The sequence below is a fragment of the Bubalus bubalis genome, chromosome 20, assembly GCF_019923935.1.
Source record: "Bubalus bubalis isolate 160015118507 breed Murrah chromosome 20, NDDB_SH_1, whole genome shotgun sequence".
Taxonomy (NCBI): domain Eukaryota; kingdom Metazoa; phylum Chordata; class Mammalia; order Artiodactyla; family Bovidae; genus Bubalus; species Bubalus bubalis.
This window is the reverse complement of record NC_059176.1, coordinates 27,236,571-27,258,653: the sequence shown is the minus strand read 5'-3', so window position 1 is coordinate 27,258,653 and position 22,083 is coordinate 27,236,571. Positions and strand designations below refer to the sequence as shown.

Here is a 22,083-nt window from a genome sequence, read left to right as displayed (position 1 = left end):
ACAAAGGTCCGTCTGATCAAGGCTATGGTTTTTCCAGTAGTCATGTATGAATGTGAGAGTTGGACTATAAAGAAAGCTGAGTGCAGAAGAATTGATGCCTTTGAATTGCAGTGCTGGAGAAGACTCTTGAGAGTCCCTTCAAGGCATCCCTCCTGCAAGGAGATCCAACCAGTCCATCCTATAGGAGCTCCGTCCTGGGTGTTCATTGGAAGGACTGATGTTGAAGCTGAAAGTCCAATACTTTGGCCACCTGATGCGAAGAGCTGCCTCATTGGAAAAGACCCTAATGCTGGGAAAGGTTGAGGGCAGGAGGAGAAGGGGAGAACAGAGGATGAGATGGTTAGATGGCATCACCAACTCAATGGACATGAGTTTGGGTAAATTCTGGGAGTTGGTGATGGACAGGGAGGCCTGGCGTGCTGCAGTTCATGGGGTTGCAAAGAGTCAGACATGACTGAGTGACTGAACTGAACTGAAATCAAATCAAATCAGATTTAGAAAGAAAAATTAAGTCCTTTAAGAAAACAAATCATAACTGACCTTCCAGTTAATCATGTTAAACATTGGGCCAATCAGGTGATAAACTGAGAAATGCAAGAGATAAGTTTGGTTGACTTAAGATGGAAAAGAGATTAAATGTTATGTACCATTTTTAGTCATTTCAACATTTTTTTTTAGTTTTTTTTTCTCTGAATGGTGAGTTGTAATCACAGTATTAGAATTCAGCAGAAACAAACAAAACAAGACAAGCAAACCATTAAAAATAGGTATAATGCAGTGTTTGTTCTTAATGTGGACCTTTTGAGAGTGAAAAGACACAACGTTCCCTCAACTAATATGTACTTCATAAAGGACGCAGATCCTGGATGTGAGTGAACTCCATGAGCTGATATTTGACTTTTCAGGCAGGCTTCAGCATGTTAGCAAAGCTCACTTTGTACCTGAAGCTATCTCAGGTTGTGTTCGTAGAATTCAGTCTGAAAGTTGGAAACTCCTATGCTATGTCAGTAAACTTCATTTGTTTACAGAACTGTTCACCCCTGCTTTACCACAAATATGCTTTATAAGTTTTTTAAAATTGTAGGTTTTATTAATGGGAGATCCTTATTATAAAGGAAGGAACTAGACTGTACTTTTCACTAAGGTAAAGGAGAAGCAAAAATTACATCCCAGGGCCCAAAACTCAAATGTTATCTCAACTCTTGACAGTCGAAAGGCAAACACCAAGCAGGACAGTGACACAAGAATGGGGCCAGATGTCGTCATTAGGGGGAATTCTTTATGCAGCTTCACATGCGGGTTTGTTGTTGTCGTCCAAATAGGTTTACCATATGGCAGTAGGAGATAGGGGCTTCCCTGGTGGCTCAGTGGTAAAGAATCTGCCTGCCAATGCAGGAGACATGGATTTGATCCCTGGGTCAGGAAGATCCCCTGGAGAAGAAAATGGCAACACCCTCCAATATTCTTTCCTGGGAAATCCCATGGACAGAGGAGCCTGGTGGGGTATAGTCCATGGGCTTGCAAAGAGTCAGACACGACTGAGTGACTAAACAACAGCAACAAAGCCATAAATAAAATGTAGAAAATGCCACCATCTTGTGATTGGGTTTTTAAAACTTTATATTGAACTTGTTTTTTTGTTTTTTTTTTTTTTGTACTTCATTTTATTGGTTTCAGTTCTACACAGTACTGAAGAGATCAGATAAAGATATTCCTTTTATTAAAAAAATCTCTTCCCAAGTTGTTCTTTAAATTAATTTTTAAGCAATCCTAATTGTAGACACATTCTTGAAACTCTGGGGAAAATTTTCTGGAAAACAGAATAGTGACTAAAAAGAGAAAAATAAACTAGTTTTCCTGTTCATTCTATTCTGAATATAATAAAAATTTCAATGTTTGTACATAAAGCAATATTTAAGATAAAACAATTAATTTTCCAGTAGAAGCAAGTTATTTTTCTAGCTACTTCTAATGAAACTTTCAGAGTTGCATGGGAAAGTAACTTTTTCCTACAGTAGATGCTTAATGAATAGTGATTTATATAGTAATTAATTTGTTTTAAAAAAATAACTTGATGCAAGGCATTTGTCGGTTGCTACCTAGCTTTAAAACACCAATGCTGAGGTTACTACACCTAAGAGTTATGTCAACATTTTGACAGTATCTAAGTTTCTTTAATTTACTGGCACAAATGTGTTGCTTCTTAGTCAAAATAGCACTGTAAGACTGAAATTATAGAAAGAAGTGCTTCTAGTTTGTGTATCCTTCTTTCTTCTATGGAATTATTTCTTACAACCTCACAATCATTGGTTTATATAACCTCTAAGTTCTTGGCAACCTGTTCTTTACACACAAAATCTTATTTAAAAATTTTAAAGAGGGTTTTTGTTTATTTGTTTTAAATAGGCCCAAAGTCGGGATGGGCTACTAGAATCGAGGGAAGATGTGTTAGAACAATTGAAGAGTTTCCTGTATGTTCCGTGGCCTCCATGGTTTCCCCATTTGTGCTCCCTTTCCAAGACTGGTGCTGAAAGACAAGGAAGGTGGTGAATAGCATCTGGTAGGACCAGGTTCCCAATCTCAATAGCAGTTTTACTGTGGAACCTAGATTTCTTCAGGTTACTATCAAGCGTATCCTGTGCTCCTTTCCTCTCCTACCAGCCTCCAGGATATTCCCTCTCAAAGGGCAAATGACTTTCTTCTCACTAATTCACTGGCTTTGCCTCTCTTCTTGTCCTCTCTGCTTCTGTAACACTCGTAACCACCCACTGCTTTCAAAGTCTTCTCTCAGGTCCCAGAGTTTTACACCAGTCCTACCTGGATTTTCCTGCTGTGTTCCTTTTTCAGGTTGCTCATCCTTCCTTTGAAGGTACCCACAAAGTTTGGTTCCCTTTGCCTTTGCCTGAATGCCTTTCTCCTCAGTGTGGCCTGTAAACCTTCAGAATCATAGACAGTCAGGCCTCACGTGGCTAAACCTAGGGCAGGGGTGACTGCAGGGTGAAAAGAAGCAAGCCAGAACTGTGGGGCACACTCATTTAGTTGGCTTGCATGAATTTTATGAGGAGGCTTAGCATCAAGGTAATCAAAGGAGGAGAAAATTTCAAGAAAAATGGAGTCAAATGCTGCAGAAGACTGAAGTAACATAAGGGCAAAGGAGGATCAGTTGGTCTGGGCTGTCAGAAGGTCACTGGTGATCCTGTGGCAGACTCAGCAAATAAGGGCTCTTTTGATCACACTCTCTTCTCATGAGACTTTTGCACTGAATGAGTGAAGTTGAACTAAAAGAAGTACTATGTGTGTGCTGAGTTACTTCAGTCATGTCAGACTCTTTGCAGGGCCCTCCAGGCTCCTCTGTCCATGGGATTCTCCAGGAGAGAATACTGCAGTGGGTGGCCATGCCCTCCTCCAGGGGATCCTGCTGACCCACAGATTGAACCTGCATCTCTTATGTCTCCTTCATTGGTGGGCAGGTTCTTTACCATGAATGCCACTTGGGAAGCCCGAAGTAATATCCACAGGATGCTTTTCTCTTCAACATTTCTAGGAGTGATGAACATGCATTCAGACCAAAGAAGCCTGGAATAAAAAATCATCTTTATTGATAATATATGTGCAGTGATGTACATGAGTTCAGAAACATCTGTTGTAATATTTTTGTAAGCAAGGCCCTCAACAAAGTGACGTTACTTTACGTTTGATGGTGTTACAGGTTCAGAAAACTCAGTAGGACTGAAGACTGCTGTTTGCTTGTTTTGTTTTTAAATTGAGGTGAAGTTAACATAACATGAAATTAATCATTTAAACACAGAAATTCAGTGGCATTTTTTATTACATTCACAATGTTACATAACCATCACCTGTGTTTCCAAAACATTTTCATCACCCCAAAAGGAAAGCCTGCACCCATTAAGTAATTGCTCCCCCTTCCCCCCTCCCACAAGTCCCTGGCAACCACCAATTTTGATCCCGTCTCTATGGATTATCTAGTCTCTGGGTATTTTATGTAAATAAAATTATACAATATATGAGTTTTTGTGCCTGGCTTCTTTCACCAAGCAAAATGTTTTTGAGGCTGCTAGCTCATAACTGAGAAGTAGCTCCAGTTAGAAAGTCAAACATTTCTCCACATGGTTTTGTCATAGCAAAAAATCCTAAAGACCTTTTCAGAGTTCTTCAGCATTTCACGAGACCACAGACATGTCTTTTGTTTGCTCATTAAATAATTGTTTCGAGAACCTGCTTCTTACCAGGCACGGTTTTAGGTGCTAGGGCACTAATGGAGACAGCACAGAGCAGCTGCTGCCCTCGTGGAGCTTACAGCTAGGAGGAAAACCCTGATTCACAATGTCAAACTCTCTTTTGTCCCTGGTTCCTGTTGAAAAGTAAGGCAATTTACTTTAAATTTACTTTAAAACAACATCTCATGGATTTTTCATTTTCATCTAATTCAGAATATCTGTGTAGCCAAGACTGGGAAATATGTTCACGTCAGTACTCATTTTAGTGAGATTTGTGAGCTGACTTTGGGTTTTACTTGTCTGTTTTGAGTTTCTGATCAGCTTTGTTATTGAAAAAGAGCAACAGTTTTTGATCATTAGTGTGAGATAGACCTTCAAAGCATTTTCTGAGCTGAGACAAGTTACTTTAACATTATTGTCAATCTGATAGATAGTGAGCAGGATTTGATTGCTCTAATGTGTCAGTTGTGATAGAATTTCACAGACAATGGACCTGCCTTTTGAAAAAAAAAAAAAAGAGTATTTTCTGGAAATAGAAAGTCCTTGAGCTATAGGGCCTGCCGAGGGCTGGGCAGGCAACTTTTCTCATCTGGCTATTCCTGAGGAATATGCTCAGTGAGGACATGCAAAGACAAACCCACCCCCCATTTCCAGTGCAATGGGAGTAAGTCAGGGACCTGACTGATGTTGATTTCATTGGATTCCATGCATGTGGTTGCGCTAAAGAATTTAGTCAACCAACCACCAGTCTTAATGCAAACCTTGATAGGGTTATTTAACACTCAACTACTCTGTCCTCCTCTATTTTCACAGTATTTGCTATAGCTGCTATCCTTGTATCCCTACTATGTGCCAGGCCCTCCCACTAGGACTTCACAGACTTCTTTTCATTTAAAGCTCCCAGCAGTCTCTAAGATAGACACAATGTGCTCTGATTATCTTGAACAGATAAATGGTGTAACTGAGTCACATGTGTTAAATAACTTGTCCAGGATCATACTACTAACCTGTAAAGGGGGGCAACCCAGGATTCATACCCAGATCTGTTTGCTCCATATCCCACAATGGTTGATAAACAGTGAACATTTTTGCTTCTTATCCTATTTTATTTTTCATCTTTATTTCTTCTTGCTAACTCTGAATCTGTTCTCTGCCCATCAAAAGGCAGAGTACTACAAGCTCTGAATTCTCATAAAAGCTGTCTGTTTGTTAAGGACTAGCTCTTTCTTACAGTTGTTGATGTTTTTGAAAAAATTCTACCTATCTAATTTAGGAAAATAATTATGCATCTAATGATCAGACACTTTGGTTTTTTTACATTTGGAGGAGGTGGTGCTAGGGAAAATATTGCATCAAAAAAGCAGAGTAAGTATATTAAGGGTAGAATTTCCCTTCTTTAAATTGATCCCCCCACCCTTATCCATATATCATTTTCTCCCTCCTATCCAAACTTCCCTGTATTCTGCTTTTTGCTCTAGGGTAAATATGCTTATCTTTATTCAGTTATGGTTCTCTATGTTTTTGATACTTTTATTTGTATGTTTTTGTTATATTCTACTTTCCCGCAAATAAACTGCTCCTCCCAGGGCTTTGTAAGTGGTCTTGGTTAGTAAACTCTTGGATCTGGAATAAACAGGGGAACACAGATGGCAAGACCTCCTAATGATTTTGACTATTCTAAGCACAGAAATTTGACTGGAATATTCAGTTCATCCTAGTCTTTTTGATATACCTTAGTTTTTCAAAAGTTGCATCTCTTTAAAGGAAATTAAAGGAATCCAAAGGTAGTTATATCAGATCTCTGTTGGATTATTGTTTTATAGACTGTCAGGTTCCTTCATCTCCACTCTTTTGCTGATAATGTGTTTCTCATCACTTATAAAAATCTACCATTTAACTTAAAACTTTAAGAAAATCCTAGAGATGAAGTCCTGGGATACCTGACTCAAAGTCACGCAAGTGCAGAAGGAAGTTAATTTGGATAGGTATTACTTGCTGCAATTGGAATCTTGGTCATTATCATCATCATAATTATTTTCCAGCCACTTTTAGTTTCTCTGTCTATATTACACTAACATAAATAACCTGCCTCTAATAATAAAAACAAAACAAAGTAACACCAATTAATTCCACTTGGTCTTGAGCAGATCTGCAAAGATGTGTGTGTGTGTATGTGTGTGTGTGTGTGTACGCACACCTGTGTGTAACTATATACAGAGAGTCCTTGGTTTAGGCCAGAATTCTGCACCAGTGAAACAGGTTTATGAATGAAAAGCCTTTGCACAAATGGGTTTAATTCAGAATTATCTCTGAAAAGGCAGACTCTCTATTGGAACTGCATGTACTACTCACCATCTTCTTGGTTTCACAAATATTCTTAGGTTTTTTTTTCCTGAAACCATGTTTGATTTATCACTTTATCAAAGACAGGGAACATCTGAGATATTTTATAAAGCACCAGATAATTCCTCTAGAAAAACAAAACAACAAAAAATGCTTAACTAGCTTGAGGATTATTTGCTATATTGGGCTATCCTCAAAGAGAACATTTGACCAAATAATTTTCCAGCCAGTTATATCACTCTGTACATTTGTCTTTTTTTTTTAAGACAACTTTTTAGTTATATAAATGTTGTAAATGTCCTTCCTCTTGGAAACTTTCCCTACTTTTTTTTTACCCTCAAGGTATATTTTATGTTTGAGGTTAAATCTTGAAGAAATGGAGATTTTACTGAAAATATTGACAGAATTTAATTCATAACAGAAAAGAGTGAACGAGGGCAGAGTGATCAGCTCTTCTTTAATATGTAAAATGTAAAGTCTAAAGTGAATGATTTTCTAATGGGTCTTGTCAGATATTCCCCAGAGTTGACTTAAAAACTTTTTTGAAATTACAATCAAGTTAAGAGATTTATAGGAAGAAAGAATTAGGAAAGTAAAAGGACAATATTATAGACAGAAGTTTAATCTTCTCCTATGGAAATCTTCCACTCCAACTACTTTACTGAGTGAAAGATTTGTTCTTGTAGATGCTGCCATGCGAGTTTTATACTTTTTGTGGGCTTGCGTTTGTGAAGCCACAAAGGCAGCCTTCGGTCAGAAAACAACATGTCATAGAGGGCAAGTCCGAGTTACAGGCGTCCCTTGGGCTCAGCTCCTGGTGCCCATCCAGGTGCAGCCCGAGTGAGCCCCCGGGTTTGGGACCCTCACAGAAAATCTGTACCTCTAAATGTTAAAATCAACCTGAGAGTTACAGAGAGAACTCTTTTGAAAGACAAATTCAGTTATTTATTAGCATTCTCAGAGTCCAGTGTTGCCAAGATAGTATTTGAAATTAATGTACTATTTGATTCGACTGACTGACTATTTCTACAGCTAAGGATGTTAAAATTCAGTAGTCGTACTAACTGGTCATTAGTACTTCCTTTATCAGCAAGCAAAGAATAAACAGAAAGTCTAATAAAAATTCATCATGGTGAACGTACCCCATACCTAAGTCAGCATGATGATAGCTGGTGAACTATATTAAGGGCCGTAATGTTGGTAGGAAAGATTCTGTTCGAAAATTTAAGAATATCCCTCAATTAATGTTTACTTTGTATCTGGACTCTTTTAAACTTAAGTAGGCTATACAGATAATCTCTTACGTATCCAGTGCTAATGGGTATTTTGCGCTTAATGTGTTCTTGTGGTATCCTTCCACTAGTGGTTTCAGGAAGGACTGAGCGCTTCTTAGGAGAGCACTGGGAGTGTGCTGTGGTGAAGCCTTTTTCCCACTCCTGAGGAAGAAAAGCACCATGGCCTGCTTTTCAACCAGATTGTCAAAATAATTCTGAATTGTAATGCAGATATGCTGACCTGTTAATACAGTGAGACACCTCTCTCTATGTACCACGTCATGAATCCCTTGTGATTTTAAGAGCAAATTGAAAGGAAAGATGAGGAGAGAATGAGGTAGGCCGGGAAAACCCTTTATGAATTAACTAAAGGCCACTCGAGAGCAATTCTCCACGCACTGACTATTCCAGCTGCTTTATATTGACTGCCTCCTCAGCCCTTCACGAGCATTAGCTCACTTAACCCTCAGAATAATCTCTGAAGATGGACAGTGCTGACCCCCTTGAAAAAGTGGTGTGAGGCGATGACTGCCCAGAAAGGTTAAGTGACTTGCCCAAGACCATGCCAAACCCATTCAGCTTCTGTGTCCCAGAATGTGTCATGCTCCACCGAAGAGGGTAAAAATCAAGAAATCCAAGGAAGAACAAGAACCCAACTGTGCAGGCAGAAAGCAGCCTAAGAGAATCTGGGCTGCTTCATTCATGGAATCAGGAAGTCCTCAGATAGTTGTTATTCTAGGGCTGGAGTTGGGCTGGAGGGGGGGTTTCTGCCTGGACTTTATAAAGGGACAGTATGAGAGAAGTGAACAAGGGATCAAGGATCAAAGTGGAATCTCTGTGGTAGAGACCAGGGAAGAGAGAGACCATGAGAACAGTGACTAATGACTCAGAAGCTACCCTGCAGTACTGGGGCCCGAGACTCAAGTCCAGGAAGATGCAGGTAAATAAACCAGTCAGATGGTGCTCCGCTTGGGTCTGATTGGGAACAGGGTCACATTCTGAAGAGGAGGAACCCTAAAGGGAAGGCAGTGGAAAAGATAGACCTATGAGAGCTTCTGGCCAGTGAATGGCTTTACAGATAGCTACAACTCTCTTCTCTTTTCCCAGAAGCGGCATCAAGTGGAGAACTCAGGAACCAGAAGCAAGAGGGGATTTCACCATATGTGGGTGCAGATAGTACTCCATTATGCACTCCAGAACTGTCATAATATTAGAGTGAATGTACCTTAAAAGATGTTACAGGCCAACCTCTTTTTACCTTTATTTACCTGACAGTTTTATCTTCACCCAATCCAAGGTTAAAAATGTAGAAGAAATCAATAAGAAATAGTTAATTCCATAAATTACATATTTGACTGTAATAATCTTACATTTTAATCTATGTTATTGCCCCCAGTGACAAATTACTATTGATAGAAAAGCCTCTTTCAATAATTTTGGATGTTATTCCAGAGAGGAATAGAGTTGATAATTATGCTATCTTTCAAATTCATGCTTGGGGCAAATTTCTTTCCTGACTATTCCAAGAGATTTTGAATGGATGAAATTTTCATGCTTGTGTTCCCTAATTCTTCTGCCTTTTTTTTTTTTTCCTTTCTCCTACACAGGAGGCTTTGAATGTGATTGATCCTGGCTTGATGGACCTAAATGGGACGAGTGAGGATGCCTTAGAATGGGATGAAACTGACATAAGTAACAAGTTAATTAGTTTGAACGAAGAATCGAATGACCTCGATCAAGAATCCCAACCTGTCAGGCCTTCCTTAAACCTTAAAGAGACAGGGAGTGAGAACCCGAGTTATGAAGAAGAGGCAGGTGGCCACGGGGCATCTCAGTATGCATCAAGTATCACTGCTCCATCCAGTCCACACGTTTACCAGGTCTACAGCCTCCACAATGTTGAACTCTATGAAGACAGCCACATCCCATTCCTGAAAAACAATCCAAAGTTCACTAGCATGACACAGCCGAGTGTTTTAACTAAGAGTCTCAGCAAAGACTCTTCCTTTTCATCTACCAAATCTTTGCCAGATCTTCTAGGGGGTTCCAATTTGGTGAAGCCCTGCCCATGCCATGGAGGAGACATGAGCCAAAATTCAGGTAGTGAGAGTGGAATTGTCAGTGAAGGAGACACCGAAACCACCACCAACTCTGAAATGTGCTTGCTCAATGCAGTGGATGGGTCCCCAAGTAACCCTGACACTGAACATCTGGACCCACAAATGGGAGATGCAGTTAACATGTTAAAGCAAAAGATTAAAGATGAGGAGGAACGAATTAAGCTCCCAAATAGCTCTCAGTTACCCATTTCACCAGTGGGTTGTGTAAATGGAAAAGTTGGAGATTTAAACAGTGTTACCAAACATACCCCTGATTGTTTGGGAGAAGAATTACAAGGAAAACATGATGTGTTTACATTTTATGATTACTCGTACCTCCAAGGCTCAAAACTCAAATTACCGATGATAATGAAACAGTCACAAAGTGAAAAAGCACATGTGGAGGATCCCCTGCTTCATGGTTTGTATTTTGATAAAAAATCCTGCAAATCTAAACATCAGGCTACAGAGTTACAACCAGATGCACCTCCCCATGAAAGGATTTTGGCAAGTGCACCCCATGAAATGGATCGCAGTTCATATAAAAGTGGTGATGTAGAGAAGACATTCACTGGCATGCAGAATGCCAGACAGCTCTCTCTTTTATCTCATAGTTCGTCTATTGAGTCTCTTTCTCCAGGGGGTGATTTATTTGCATTGGGCATCTTGAAAAATGGCAGTGACAGCCTCCAGCGAAGCACTTCTTTAGAAAGTTGGTTGACATCTTATAAAAGCAATGAAGATCTTTTTAGCTGTCACAGCTCCGGGGACTTAAGTGTGAGCAGTGGCTCAGTTGGTGAACTGAGTAAAAGAACATTAGATCTCCTGAATCGTTTGGAGAATATCCAGAGCCCTTCAGAGCAGAAGATAAAGCGAAGTGTTTCCGATATCACTCTTCAAAGCTGTTCCCAAAAGATGTCTTTCCCTGGCCAACTGTCACTGGACATGGCATCTTCTATTAATGAAGACTCACCAGCATCTCTTACAGAACTAAGCAGCAGTGATGAGCTTTCTCTTTGCTCGGAGGATATTGTGTTACACAAGAACAAGATCCCAGAATCGAATGTGTCATTTAGGAAGCGCCTTCCTCGTTCGGTGGCCGATGAAAGTGATGTCAATGTCAGCATGATCGTGAATGTCTCTTGCACCTCTGCCTGCACCGATGATGAAGATGACAGTGACCTCCTCTCCAGCTCAACACTCACCTTAACAGAAGAAGAGCTGTGCGTCAAAGATGAGGATGATGACTCCAGTATTGCAACAGACGATGAAATTTATGAAGACTGCAATGTGATGTCCGGGCTGGACTACATAAAGAATGAGCTGCAGACCTGGATGAGACCCAAGCTTTCCTTGACAAGAGATAAGAGAAGGTGTAATCTCAGTGATGAAATCAAAGGCAGTAAGGATGTAAGTAGTAGTGAGATGATCAATTCCTCAGACACCCTCAACATTGAGACCCTTCTCAATGGCTCAATAAAACATCTCCCTGAAAATAATGGGAATAGTAAGAATTTACCCCACACCCGTGAGTTAGGGACAAAAGGTGAAAATAAGAAAAATATTTTCAAAGTTAATAAAGATCCATATGTGGCAGACATGGAAAATGGCAATATTGAAAGCATTCCAGAAAGTCAGAAGGACAAACTGAATGAGATTTCAAAGGAATCAGAAAGTCTTGGTTCAGCTGGGAAAAGGATTTCAGAGAGTGAGCATTGTAAGTGCAAACCAGTTATGGATGGCTCAGATGAATCAAATATTGCTGGGAAGGAGTCTGTTCCCCAAATGGCTAGACATGTCCCAAAGAAATGTCAAAACCACCACCATTTTGAAAATCAGAGTGCTGCTTCTACTCCCACTGAGAAATCTTGTCCAGAACTGCCTTCAGAAACCAGTGTTATCAATGGACAGGACTCCAATGTACTGAAATCGTCATCTAATAATGCACCAAGTATGGCTGGAAAACCTGCTGGTTGCTGCCTAGCACGCGAACAAAATGAAACGGAGGAAAATGTTGCCTCCAGTGACAACGTTTCCTGTTGTGACTGTGAACCAGACATTTTTCATCAAAAAGATGCCGAAGATTGCTCAGTACACGACTTTGTTAAGGAAATCATTGACATGGCTTCAACAGCCCTGAAATGTAAATCTCAACCTGAAAACGAGGTCACTGCTCCTACTTCATTAACTCAAATCAAGGAGAAGGTGTTGGAGCATTCTCATCGGCCCATCCAGCTAAGAAAAGGGGACTTTTATTCCTACTTATCTCTCTCCTCTCATGACAGTGATTGTGGGGAGGTCACCAATTACATTGAAGAGAAGAGCAGCACTCCATTGCCAACAGACATGACTGACTCTGGCTCAGAAGACAAGGAGGACACTGAATACTTCTTCGAGGCCTGTGTTGAGGAGGACCCTGCTGAAGACAAGCTCTGTTTCTCTGATGCTCCTCCAAATAAACCTGCGGATCCCACCGAGGCTGCAGTACCCCTGCTAGCAGGAGCAGGCTCTTCCAGGTTCAGCGATACTCCCCTCCTCACCAATAATGCAGACACAGTGGCCCTTTCAAGTCCTCCGAAAGGAGGTGATATAGGAAAGGAAGTGGATGGTTTACCCCAAGCTTCTAATGTCCATGGAGAAAGCGCAGAGGTAACTACTCCTTCAAGGCTGGGCAGTGAAAAGGAGAGTTCAGAAAACCCAGCTGAGTCTGCAAGGCCAGAAGAACACAGTGCTTCTTCAGCCCCATCTGGAGTTCCCAGACTCTCCTCGAAGGCAAAGCAGCCAAAGGACAAGGCCTCATGGCATCCCAGCCCCACAGCTTTAACCTGTGAAGAGAAGCTGCTAAACTTTCATGAAGAACGACATAGAAATATGCATAGGTAGAAGGTAACCCTCTCCAAGCATGAAAATCATCTCATTGAAAGGTACGTATAGTCCTCATGTTTTAATGTATATTGAATATATTGTCACATATATATTTAATACAGACATACTTAAAATATGAGTTTTAGTCAACAAAGCTATGATAGGAGAAAGGACTGGTCAGGATGGCTGGTCATGACAGATATTTATCTGAATAAGGCATTTAGACGGAAGAAATACTCCCAACCATGCAAGGAACTATGAAGCAAAAGGGGGGAAAAACAGGCACCATTGACATTTTTAGTAACATTACCTTTATCACATCATTATGCCAAGAAGAATCAAAAATTTGAGGAAGTAGTCAAATACAGTAGAGCCTCAAATGCGTCCATTAAGGGAGGAAAAGGGGTTCTCCTCCAGATTGCAATTATACCCTCTGATCAGAATGCACACACAGGGCTCCCCGCTTCGGCTTCTGTGCTGGGCCTGCTCCCCTCAGTGCCGAGAGGTGATCAGTGATGAAGTTAAAGCTGCGCCTCCGGATCTGGGCCTTCCTTTTACGCTTCTGTCTAATGTAACTATCGTCACTTTTACTTCCCTGGTGGAAGGCTGTGCTGTCACAGGTCCTAATCACGACTGAGTCTGAGGATTCAAACAGGAGGGGAAAGTTGCTGTTAAAGAAGAGGCTTTTATTTATCCACACAGAGACTGAGAACAGGCTCCGAAAGCAAATGCGGAGAGAATACATGACAAGTTAATGGCGTTTTGATAAAAACAGAATTTTTGAATTTTGCCTGAAGGTGACAGGCTGATTTCCATCCTTGTTTTTTTTTTTTTTTTTTTAAAGAAAGTCATTCTGCTCTTCGTGTTTAATAAGACAGCTACTGATTGATAATTCTGATAGGATGATACAATTCTAAAAGTGACACCGAAACTCTGTTATTTCCCATTTCTAAGCCTCAGTGATGAATATACTTTCTCAATCAAGTTTAAAAAAGAAAATGTGAGTTTTTGAATGTGAGAGTTGTATTTCACCAAAGTATGAGGTACTGACTGCCATCTCCACCCCCTACTCCAGAAGCTTAATGCAGTAACCTAAACTCGTGCTATAGGAAATGAATTACAGAAGCAATCTACCCTAATTTGTTAACTTATTCAAATAACAGTTATTATACTTAACTATGCTAAAGATTATCTTTTTTGTGGCAGATTGTTTATTTTTTGATGAGCCTAATTACTGATTTTCTAAAAGTAATTTACATTTATTACAAATACATCTTTTAAAATGTGACAGATAATGTTGTTCCCATAATGTATTATGAAAAAAGTTACTATTTAAAAACACATTATTTAATTTGAAAGATGAATGGCAAACATCATTATTTTTTTTCCTGCAACACCTGTGCCCTCAGCTCATTAAAATGTGTGATTCTGTGTAGAGCTGCTAGAAATGGGGAGTGAGGGGGGAATCTATACCATATATATACCCTAAAAATAAACTCAGTATGCAAAATTGTAGGAAAGCAGCCCTACTTACTAATATAGCACAACTAATTTTCTGTGTTTCAGACTCTATTTACAATTGGCTGCAAGGGAGAACAAAAGTAGGAGAGAGAGAAATGTATTTTCTGTGAAACATGTCCACCCTATAATCACATTCTCCATCAGTATGCAGTAAAACTGACCATTAAGGGAGAATAACTGCCATTCCATAAGCTGCTTCAAAACAAGTTCTATTAGAACCAATTGTACCGCCAGCTCTGCCAACCTCCACAGAAGGGCCGGTAGAGCCTGGCTGATTTTTGTTTTCTGAAAGGGGATCAAGGCTTGAAAGCAACACCACTCTGGGTGCAGACTTATGTGACGGTGACCCTCAGATCACCAGTCATGCCGAGATCTGGTCTTGAGAAGCTCTGGCACTGGAGAAACCTCTGGGGTGTACGCCTTCCTTTTTGATGCCCTGGGGATTTTTCCTCTCCCCTATACAGATATAGAATTGAAATGAAATGTAATGACTTGCAGCTCCATCTTTAGACTCGGGGAAGGGAATATGCTGATGGATCTGTGTAATCCCCACAATTTTACAGGCATGGACAGTGTAAAATTATCTGCCAGCCCGCCTGCCACTTAGCAATATTTTGTGGAGCCCCTGTGGTTCAATGCCTGGCCAATCACAGGCAATGGGAGAAGCAGCCAGATTTTATTTCTGCAGAACTCACATCGCCCCCAAGTGACTTGTAACCAGCCTAAGGCCATTTAGGTAGCCATGTTTATTCGGCCTATTCAGTGTTCTCAGTTTCATGTAGACAGAACATCTGGATACCTAAACTTTTCACCAGTCATTAATGCTGGGTACCTGGGTGTAAGTATTTACATATTGTTAAAATACTACCAACTAGGACAAGTTATTTAATCTCAAAATGTTGACACACCTTCTGTGTTGAATGTCAGGAATCCATAGTAAAATTATATGTAAATATGAGGTTGAGGTTTCATGTCTATGAAAGCTTAATTGTTGTCATTGTTCTCCCTTCAAGATTCAGAAAAGCAAAAAGAAAAACTCCACTTTTTAAAGCCATTTGAAAGCTATCACTTGGGATGCCCTTTTTATCAGGAAAATAAAGTTTGCCAAATTTGGTTTTTTCCCACCAGAAATAAGTTCTCAGAGGATGAAATGATTGTAATGTCTTCTAGAAGAGCTGTAACTTAGAAGAGCAGTTATAGTCCTCAAGAGAAACAAACATTTCTTTTTTGCAAAATTTTTGGAACAAGTTTTTCATTTACTGTGTTCTAATTAAAAGCCCACTGGATCTGTTTGAGAAATTGTAACTTGCTCTAACACAGGACGCATTTGCACTGATTTCCAGGAGCACTGCTGTGCCGTTCACTATTTTCATTTCTGTATCATGTTTCTCCAAACATAGAGGGGTCAGTTATAGCAAATCACATCAAAGAAAGGTAACTGGATAGATCCAGATATTTCTGCCTAATTTGAAGGAAGCATATGTGTCTGGAGAGCCTCCTAGGACCTACCTAAGAGATGTACTTTGCACTAATCTTTTTGCCGTATTCTGACAGTTCTTTCTTCATAATCCTCATCATAAGCCTCTGACCTTTGGTGAATGATTCAGGCTGGGTAAATCCTGTGATACAAAAATTGAACTCATCACATGCAGCCAGTGTATACTGTTTTTTTTCCTTTGGTTTTTCTCTGATTTTCTGGAGTTTTTTAGTGTGGGAGGGTGCTATATTTACTTAAGATGTACATATTTCCTTCAGAATCTTTTTAGCTTTATTGCCTTTCCTACTTTATCAGTCTGCAAAGAGTTAGAGGGCCATAGATTTTGGATTTTAGGCAAGTACTTGTATTTGTGCATGCTCAAATATACATATGTACAGTAAACAGTGCTGCTACTCAGTTTTTATAAACTCAGAAAGCTCTGAAAGCAACAGTTCTCGTGTACACAACAAATTGTTATTGTGTTATTTGGAATGACATTAAGTGTTTGATATGACCCAAAGTTGACCAAGCAGTTTAGGAAACTACTCTTGGTGGTAGTGTATTAATTTTCCCTAAACAACATAGATGTGATCTTATTATATTTACCTTTAAATCACCCTAATAAATCAAAGTTCTGTTGGATGTGAGGTGCTTTTTCAAATTTCCTAGCACTTCAGAATAACGAACACTGCCACTCTAAATATCAAAGATTTTATTGGGCATCACCAATTTCACATGCACTCCCACACGCACGCATGCACACACTCACACATATACACACAGCCCAGATCTTTGTCTCAACCAGCTTATCCTGACCCTTTCCAAATGGGCCAGATTGAAAGTTTTGATTATCCAGAGGAATTTAAGTACTGTCATTTAGTTAGCCCATATTTGCCTCACCTAAGAATTCCCTACTCAGTAGCCGGATTTCAAATGAGTCATGTCCTCAGCATTTGAACAATGCACCATGCCTTTCTTGAGTTACTGCATTATTTTACTGTAACAAATTTCATCCCATCTGTTCCTGTCTTTCTCTCCCTGTTCTTGATAACTTGCCTTTACTCCCCAACATCATGTGGCTCCAGCCAAACCATATTTGCTCAAGTTTTTCTGGCTCTTGAACAGGTTGCAAGATTATAGAGGAAGAGAGTAAGACAGAAAGAATGAAAGTAGTTCTAGAAGGACCATAAAGCAACCTGACATCAGACTTGAGAACTCAGTTTAAACCCCTACAAGCAAAAGCCTGCTATATTTGAGAGCTAGTCAGAGCACCTACCACAATTGCATCCTGCATTGCCTAATTTTAATTGTTCCTCATACTCGACAGGTTGATTTTAGCCACTTAGAAATATAAAGAACCAATTGAGTTTGTAACAAATTTGTATCTGAGCCATCAGATGTACAGAAATAATTGAATCATTCTCATTTGCACAATGCTGTCAGTACTTTAAATGAAATGCATTCGTGTTTGAGCTAGAAGCCCCAGTTGTATCCTTTCATAGGCAAGGGCCTGAAGGATTTGGGTTTATCACATTTATGAATATTTCACCATTGTAAAATAATGGAATTGTTCAATCCCACCATCACAATTGTTCAGTCCCACCGTCACATGTATAGTGATTGAAGGAAGGGTTAAACCCAAGAGTCCAGACTCCCACTCTGTGAATCAAGTCAAACTTGACAATTATTTTTCTTTAAAACTATGTCTTTTTAAAAAACAAAGCAATCTATTTTGCACAATGATTCTGAAACATTTGAGCTGTTACAAGCACTCTATTTTATGTATCCTTTCATTTCAGAACATTAGCAAGCATTTCTAAAATGGTAGGCTTCATCAGTTCCTCAAAGGGGCTCAGTTGATACTTTGCTGTGTCACTTGGCATCAGCAGCCTCACATTTTCATACTGATTTGAAGCTATCTCAAGTATTCAAAACCGAGTTCACAAGCAAAGGGCTTCCCTGATAGCTCAGCTGGTAAAGAATCCACCTGCAATGAGGGAGACATGGGTTCTATCCCTGGGAAGATCCCCTGGAGAAGGGAAGGGCTATCCACTCCAGTATTCTGGCCTGGAAAATTCCATGGACTGTGTAGTCCATAGGGTTGCAAAGAGTTAGACATGACTGAGCAACTTTCACTCACAAGCAAGAGTAGATGAGATCCAGAGAAAAAGTCAAACTTGGTAATTGTTTTTCTTTAAAACTTTCTTTTTTAAAAACAAAGCAATCTATTTTGCACATTGATTCTGAAACATTTGGGCTATTACAACCTTTTTATTTTATGTATCCTTTTATTTCAGAACATTAGCAAGCATTTCTAAAATCGTGGCCTTCATCAGTTTTGCAAATGAAACAGACACTTCTGAAAGCTTTTCCTCTCACTTCTTTGTCTCTTGTAGGTAAGCCTGGCTGCAGCTCAAGGGTGGCCTCACCCCCCTCCCTGGGCTGGTCTCTGGCTCCATCGTGTCACTGCCGTTTGTTACATTGACCTCTCCCCAGATGAACCTTTCTTCTGAATGCGGTTGTCCACATGAGCCTTGTGATCTGGATGTGCACTGGTTCTCTTTAAGTGATTGTCTTTGAAGTTCAGCAAAGCTGCTTGTTCTCCCATGGATTCCTGTCCCAAGCTACCTCTACCGACCCCACCTCTCCAGCAAGACTTTTCAGTTTGCCTTCTCCCCTCCCCATCAACTCTTTAAAATTCTGCAGTTCACCAAATTGATGGTCCATTAAATTCACCTATCTGGAATGAACCCCCCCGCCCCCGACTCCCTGCCCTGCTGGTGGTACTTGACCAATCTCATGTTTCAGTTTTGATTCTTTTTAATAGTATGATGCCTATGTTTATGGAAAGAGATTTACCTGAAAGGCCAATATTTGATTTTATGGCAGCAAAGGGAAGAAACACTGGTCCTTCTTTCAAAGTTAAGCAACTTTTGAAAGCACCATTTTATTTATTTCCTTTTAAAAAGAATAATCTATGCAGCACTTCAGGAAACAACTATATGGTGTTGTATATTATAAACTGGTGACATTCTACTATTAAATTATGTACAACGTTTTCTTTTTTTATGCTTCTTGAGGTGGTAATGAGAAAAAAGTTTTTTAAAAAAGTGTGCCTTGCTGTATTTCTTATACCATTTATTAAAAAGCTGCTTTCATGGTAAAATTGTGTTGGTTTGAAAGGAGGAAATAGCAAGGTTAAGATGTGTGAATAATTTCTGTATATATGTATAACCAAGTACAAACATTGATGTATAATGACAGTACAAAATGCTTTCATGTTTGTGATGTCTAGTGATGTGGAAAATATAAGCCTTAAATCCATTAGATTGCATGGCAATTAAAATTGGCATAATAAACATAGTTTATTGGGGGAAAAGGAAAATTAGTGATCTCTTTTACCTGTGTTCTTTACCAAATTATTGCACCTGGTTCTGGAAAAATGTGACATGTAGCAGCTTCCAAAATATTCATATTGCATAAGAGATGAAGCTTTCACAATTTTAAAAATCTTTCTGATCACTATAAAGATCTTGGAACACAAATGATTAAATGCCAGTTCCCCTAAACCAATAAAAATTTATCTTAGATTTTTTAATTTATATTTATCATTGATGGTATATTTTGGGTTTCGGGATACCTAGTATATCTTATATTTATGTTATATAATTCTTTTGAATGGATTTGATAGAAAAAAATAGTAGAAAAGTATAAAAAAGTTGATTATTTTTTAATTTAAACTATAGATTTCAAGTGTATTTATTTTGTGTAAAAGAAGTTAGCTAAGAAATACTCCATTTGGTCTTTACTTGCTCTTGTTAAATGTATTTATGAATTTATATCCTAATGCCTACTAAAGTACCTGACACATAGTAGGTACTCAATAAAAATCTGCTGAGTTGAAGTATTGAATTAGGTAATACGGATGACATCTATCTATTCATTTTGAGAAAGCTACACTAAAACACATAAACAATTAGAAAAAAGATGTAATGCAATATAAAACCACACATAATGTGTAATCAATTTATATAAAAATTTAAAAAATAGTGTAGATTCATATAGTCACAGTAATGACAATCATTCATTCACCTGATAATTCATTAATATCTTTTATCTGCAAGGCACTAGTCTAGACGTTGGGATGCAATGATACCAAAAGTCCTGCTCTTGGGAGGCTTAGAGACAGAATGGACGAGGTGAACACAGAGAGACTGAGTAGTCATCCCGCAGCTGAGGAAAAGAGCAAAGTGGTGAAAGAGGCACAAAGAAGCAGCAACAAGGGACAAGAAGGAAGAAAAAGGTTAGAAGAGAGCAGGAAGTTAGACAGTAGGAGATAGTGAAGCTTAACTGCAGGGATAGGAAGAGAAAAGATAAACTGAGAGACTTAATGAAGAGTCTCTTCAAAAGTTAAGTTGGAGCTTTTGAATGTAATATGCTAAGTAGTAAGGAAAGTTAATAGCATCTTTGTTTTGCACCTGATTTTTTTTTATTAGTAGAACCTTATGAGTGCCACACCAAGAACATTTTTTAAATACTAGTCTATAATTCTGCCACTTAATAACTTTTCATCTTGTTGTGCCCCATCTTTACCATACATATTTCTAAATCAATGAATCATCCTAGGTTCTGTAATGGGTAGTAATTTGTTCAAAGGGGGTTTTGGGCAGACATCTAGCTGCAGGATGCACCATGATTATAGGTGGGAGAGATTAGAGATAAATGCCTCATGGAGAGGCAGCTGTAGACTATAATAATCTAGGCTCCCAAGGATTCTAGAGTTCACAGGGAGAGCGGCCAGGCTGTAGAGAAGAAATAGATCCCGGAGCAGTCTGAATCTCTGTAGAGGTATGGTATTATTTTATATACTGAAACAACCTAAATTTTCCTTGGATGGTAATTAAGAATGCCAAGTCTAAGTCTATTGTAAAATATTTGAAGAACAAACTGGCTGAGCTGTTCTATTTACCAGTTATGTGCTCATTGAAGACTCTGAGGTATTGAAAATGTGTGTTTTTTAAGTATCTACTTAGTATTAACACTGAATTTGTAGCATGACTTTCAGGTTTATTGAAAATGCTTTTTCAAGTTGGAAGGAATGAAATATAGCCTCAGTCTTTTGCTCTGTACACAACCCTCCTAGGCACTCTTGAAAATGGTCACACCAACTCTGCCTATACGTTTTTGATGTGACCATTTCAGTGTGTTCATTATCTGTCAAGGCAAGTTGTCCCACCATTAGACACGTCTCTCTGTAAAAAAGGTGTTTCTTAGGTTGCTAAAATCTGCATCATTCCGGCTTCCCCTTGCCTTTAATTTGGTCACTGATCTGAGTTCTGTCCTGAGCAAGTGCTCAGAGTATTTCTGCCCCTTTCTCCTGGCAACCCTGAAGATAAAATTGAGACCAGTTACTCATCCTCTCCCAGCTGCTCTGATTTCTGTTGTTCACTTCCCTCTACCACCCTTCATATGTCATGATTTTCAGATCCATTTCAACCTGACAGAATGTTAAGAGGCAGTATCCTTGAAGCTGAGGAACTGTCTCCATCATCATACATGTAGAAAAAATATCTGAACATTTAAGTGGTAAGTTTTCTCTCAGAATATATCCAAGATATATGTTTATTCTATTATTGTAAATTTCAATAAAGAAATAAATAAGTAAATAAATAAGAATTCATTACTTCCTTCAGTGCCCCAGTCCAGTGCCGGAGTCATCTTGAATCTTTTCCTTACATCAAATCCAAACCTAACCTGTTTTCATACAGCAGAATCCCCCCACCTTCATTTACTCATTCAACAAACATTCATGGATTACTTGCAGCTGTGTGTTTGGCGTTTGAGATGCAAAGGCAACTAAAATGTGGTTTCTGCCCACAAAGTGCTTACAGTTGTTTTGTGAAAGTGCCTTTCATGTCCTTGAATAGGGTAATTTCTCTAGATTAAAAGAGAAACTTATTTTGTTTGTTTTATTTATTTTGTTTCCTATCTTGTGTCCCTACATTTCCAAAAATCCTATGAGCAAAGTAATGTGAAGAATTATCTGGATTTGACTACTAGAAGAAGTGGAGTTTTTTATTTGTAAGTTTTAATTATAGAAAAAAGTACATTTCAGATTTCTGGTCACTGAATAAACATACATCTTATGCAATAACAACAAAACAAAAAATCTAATTTCAGGGCTTTTGAGAAGCTGAGCTTAATAATTTTGTTGTGTTTTATTAGTCCAACTTTAGGTTTTACCAACACTGTAACTTTCCTGGGGA

General features: G+C 39.0%; 1 protein-coding gene across 7 annotated transcripts in view; it reads left to right on the top strand.

Annotated features, from left to right (window-relative positions):
* AKAP6 (A-kinase anchoring protein 6) overlaps window positions 1-21,515 on the top strand; it is a 497,045-nt gene extending 475,530 nt beyond the window's left edge. For all 7 annotated transcript variants that reach the window (XM_044933227.2, XM_044933232.2, XM_044933229.2 and 4 more), the window contains 2 exons: window positions 9,463-12,878; window positions 18,214-21,515. In XM_044933227.2, the coding sequence (XP_044789162.2) occupies window positions 9,463-12,837 (3,375 nt within the window). In that variant the 3' untranslated portion in view covers window positions 12,838-12,878; window positions 18,214-21,515. The remainder of the gene's footprint in view (window positions 1-9,462; window positions 12,879-18,213) is intronic.
* The last annotated feature ends 568 nt before the right edge of the window (window positions 21,516-22,083 follow it).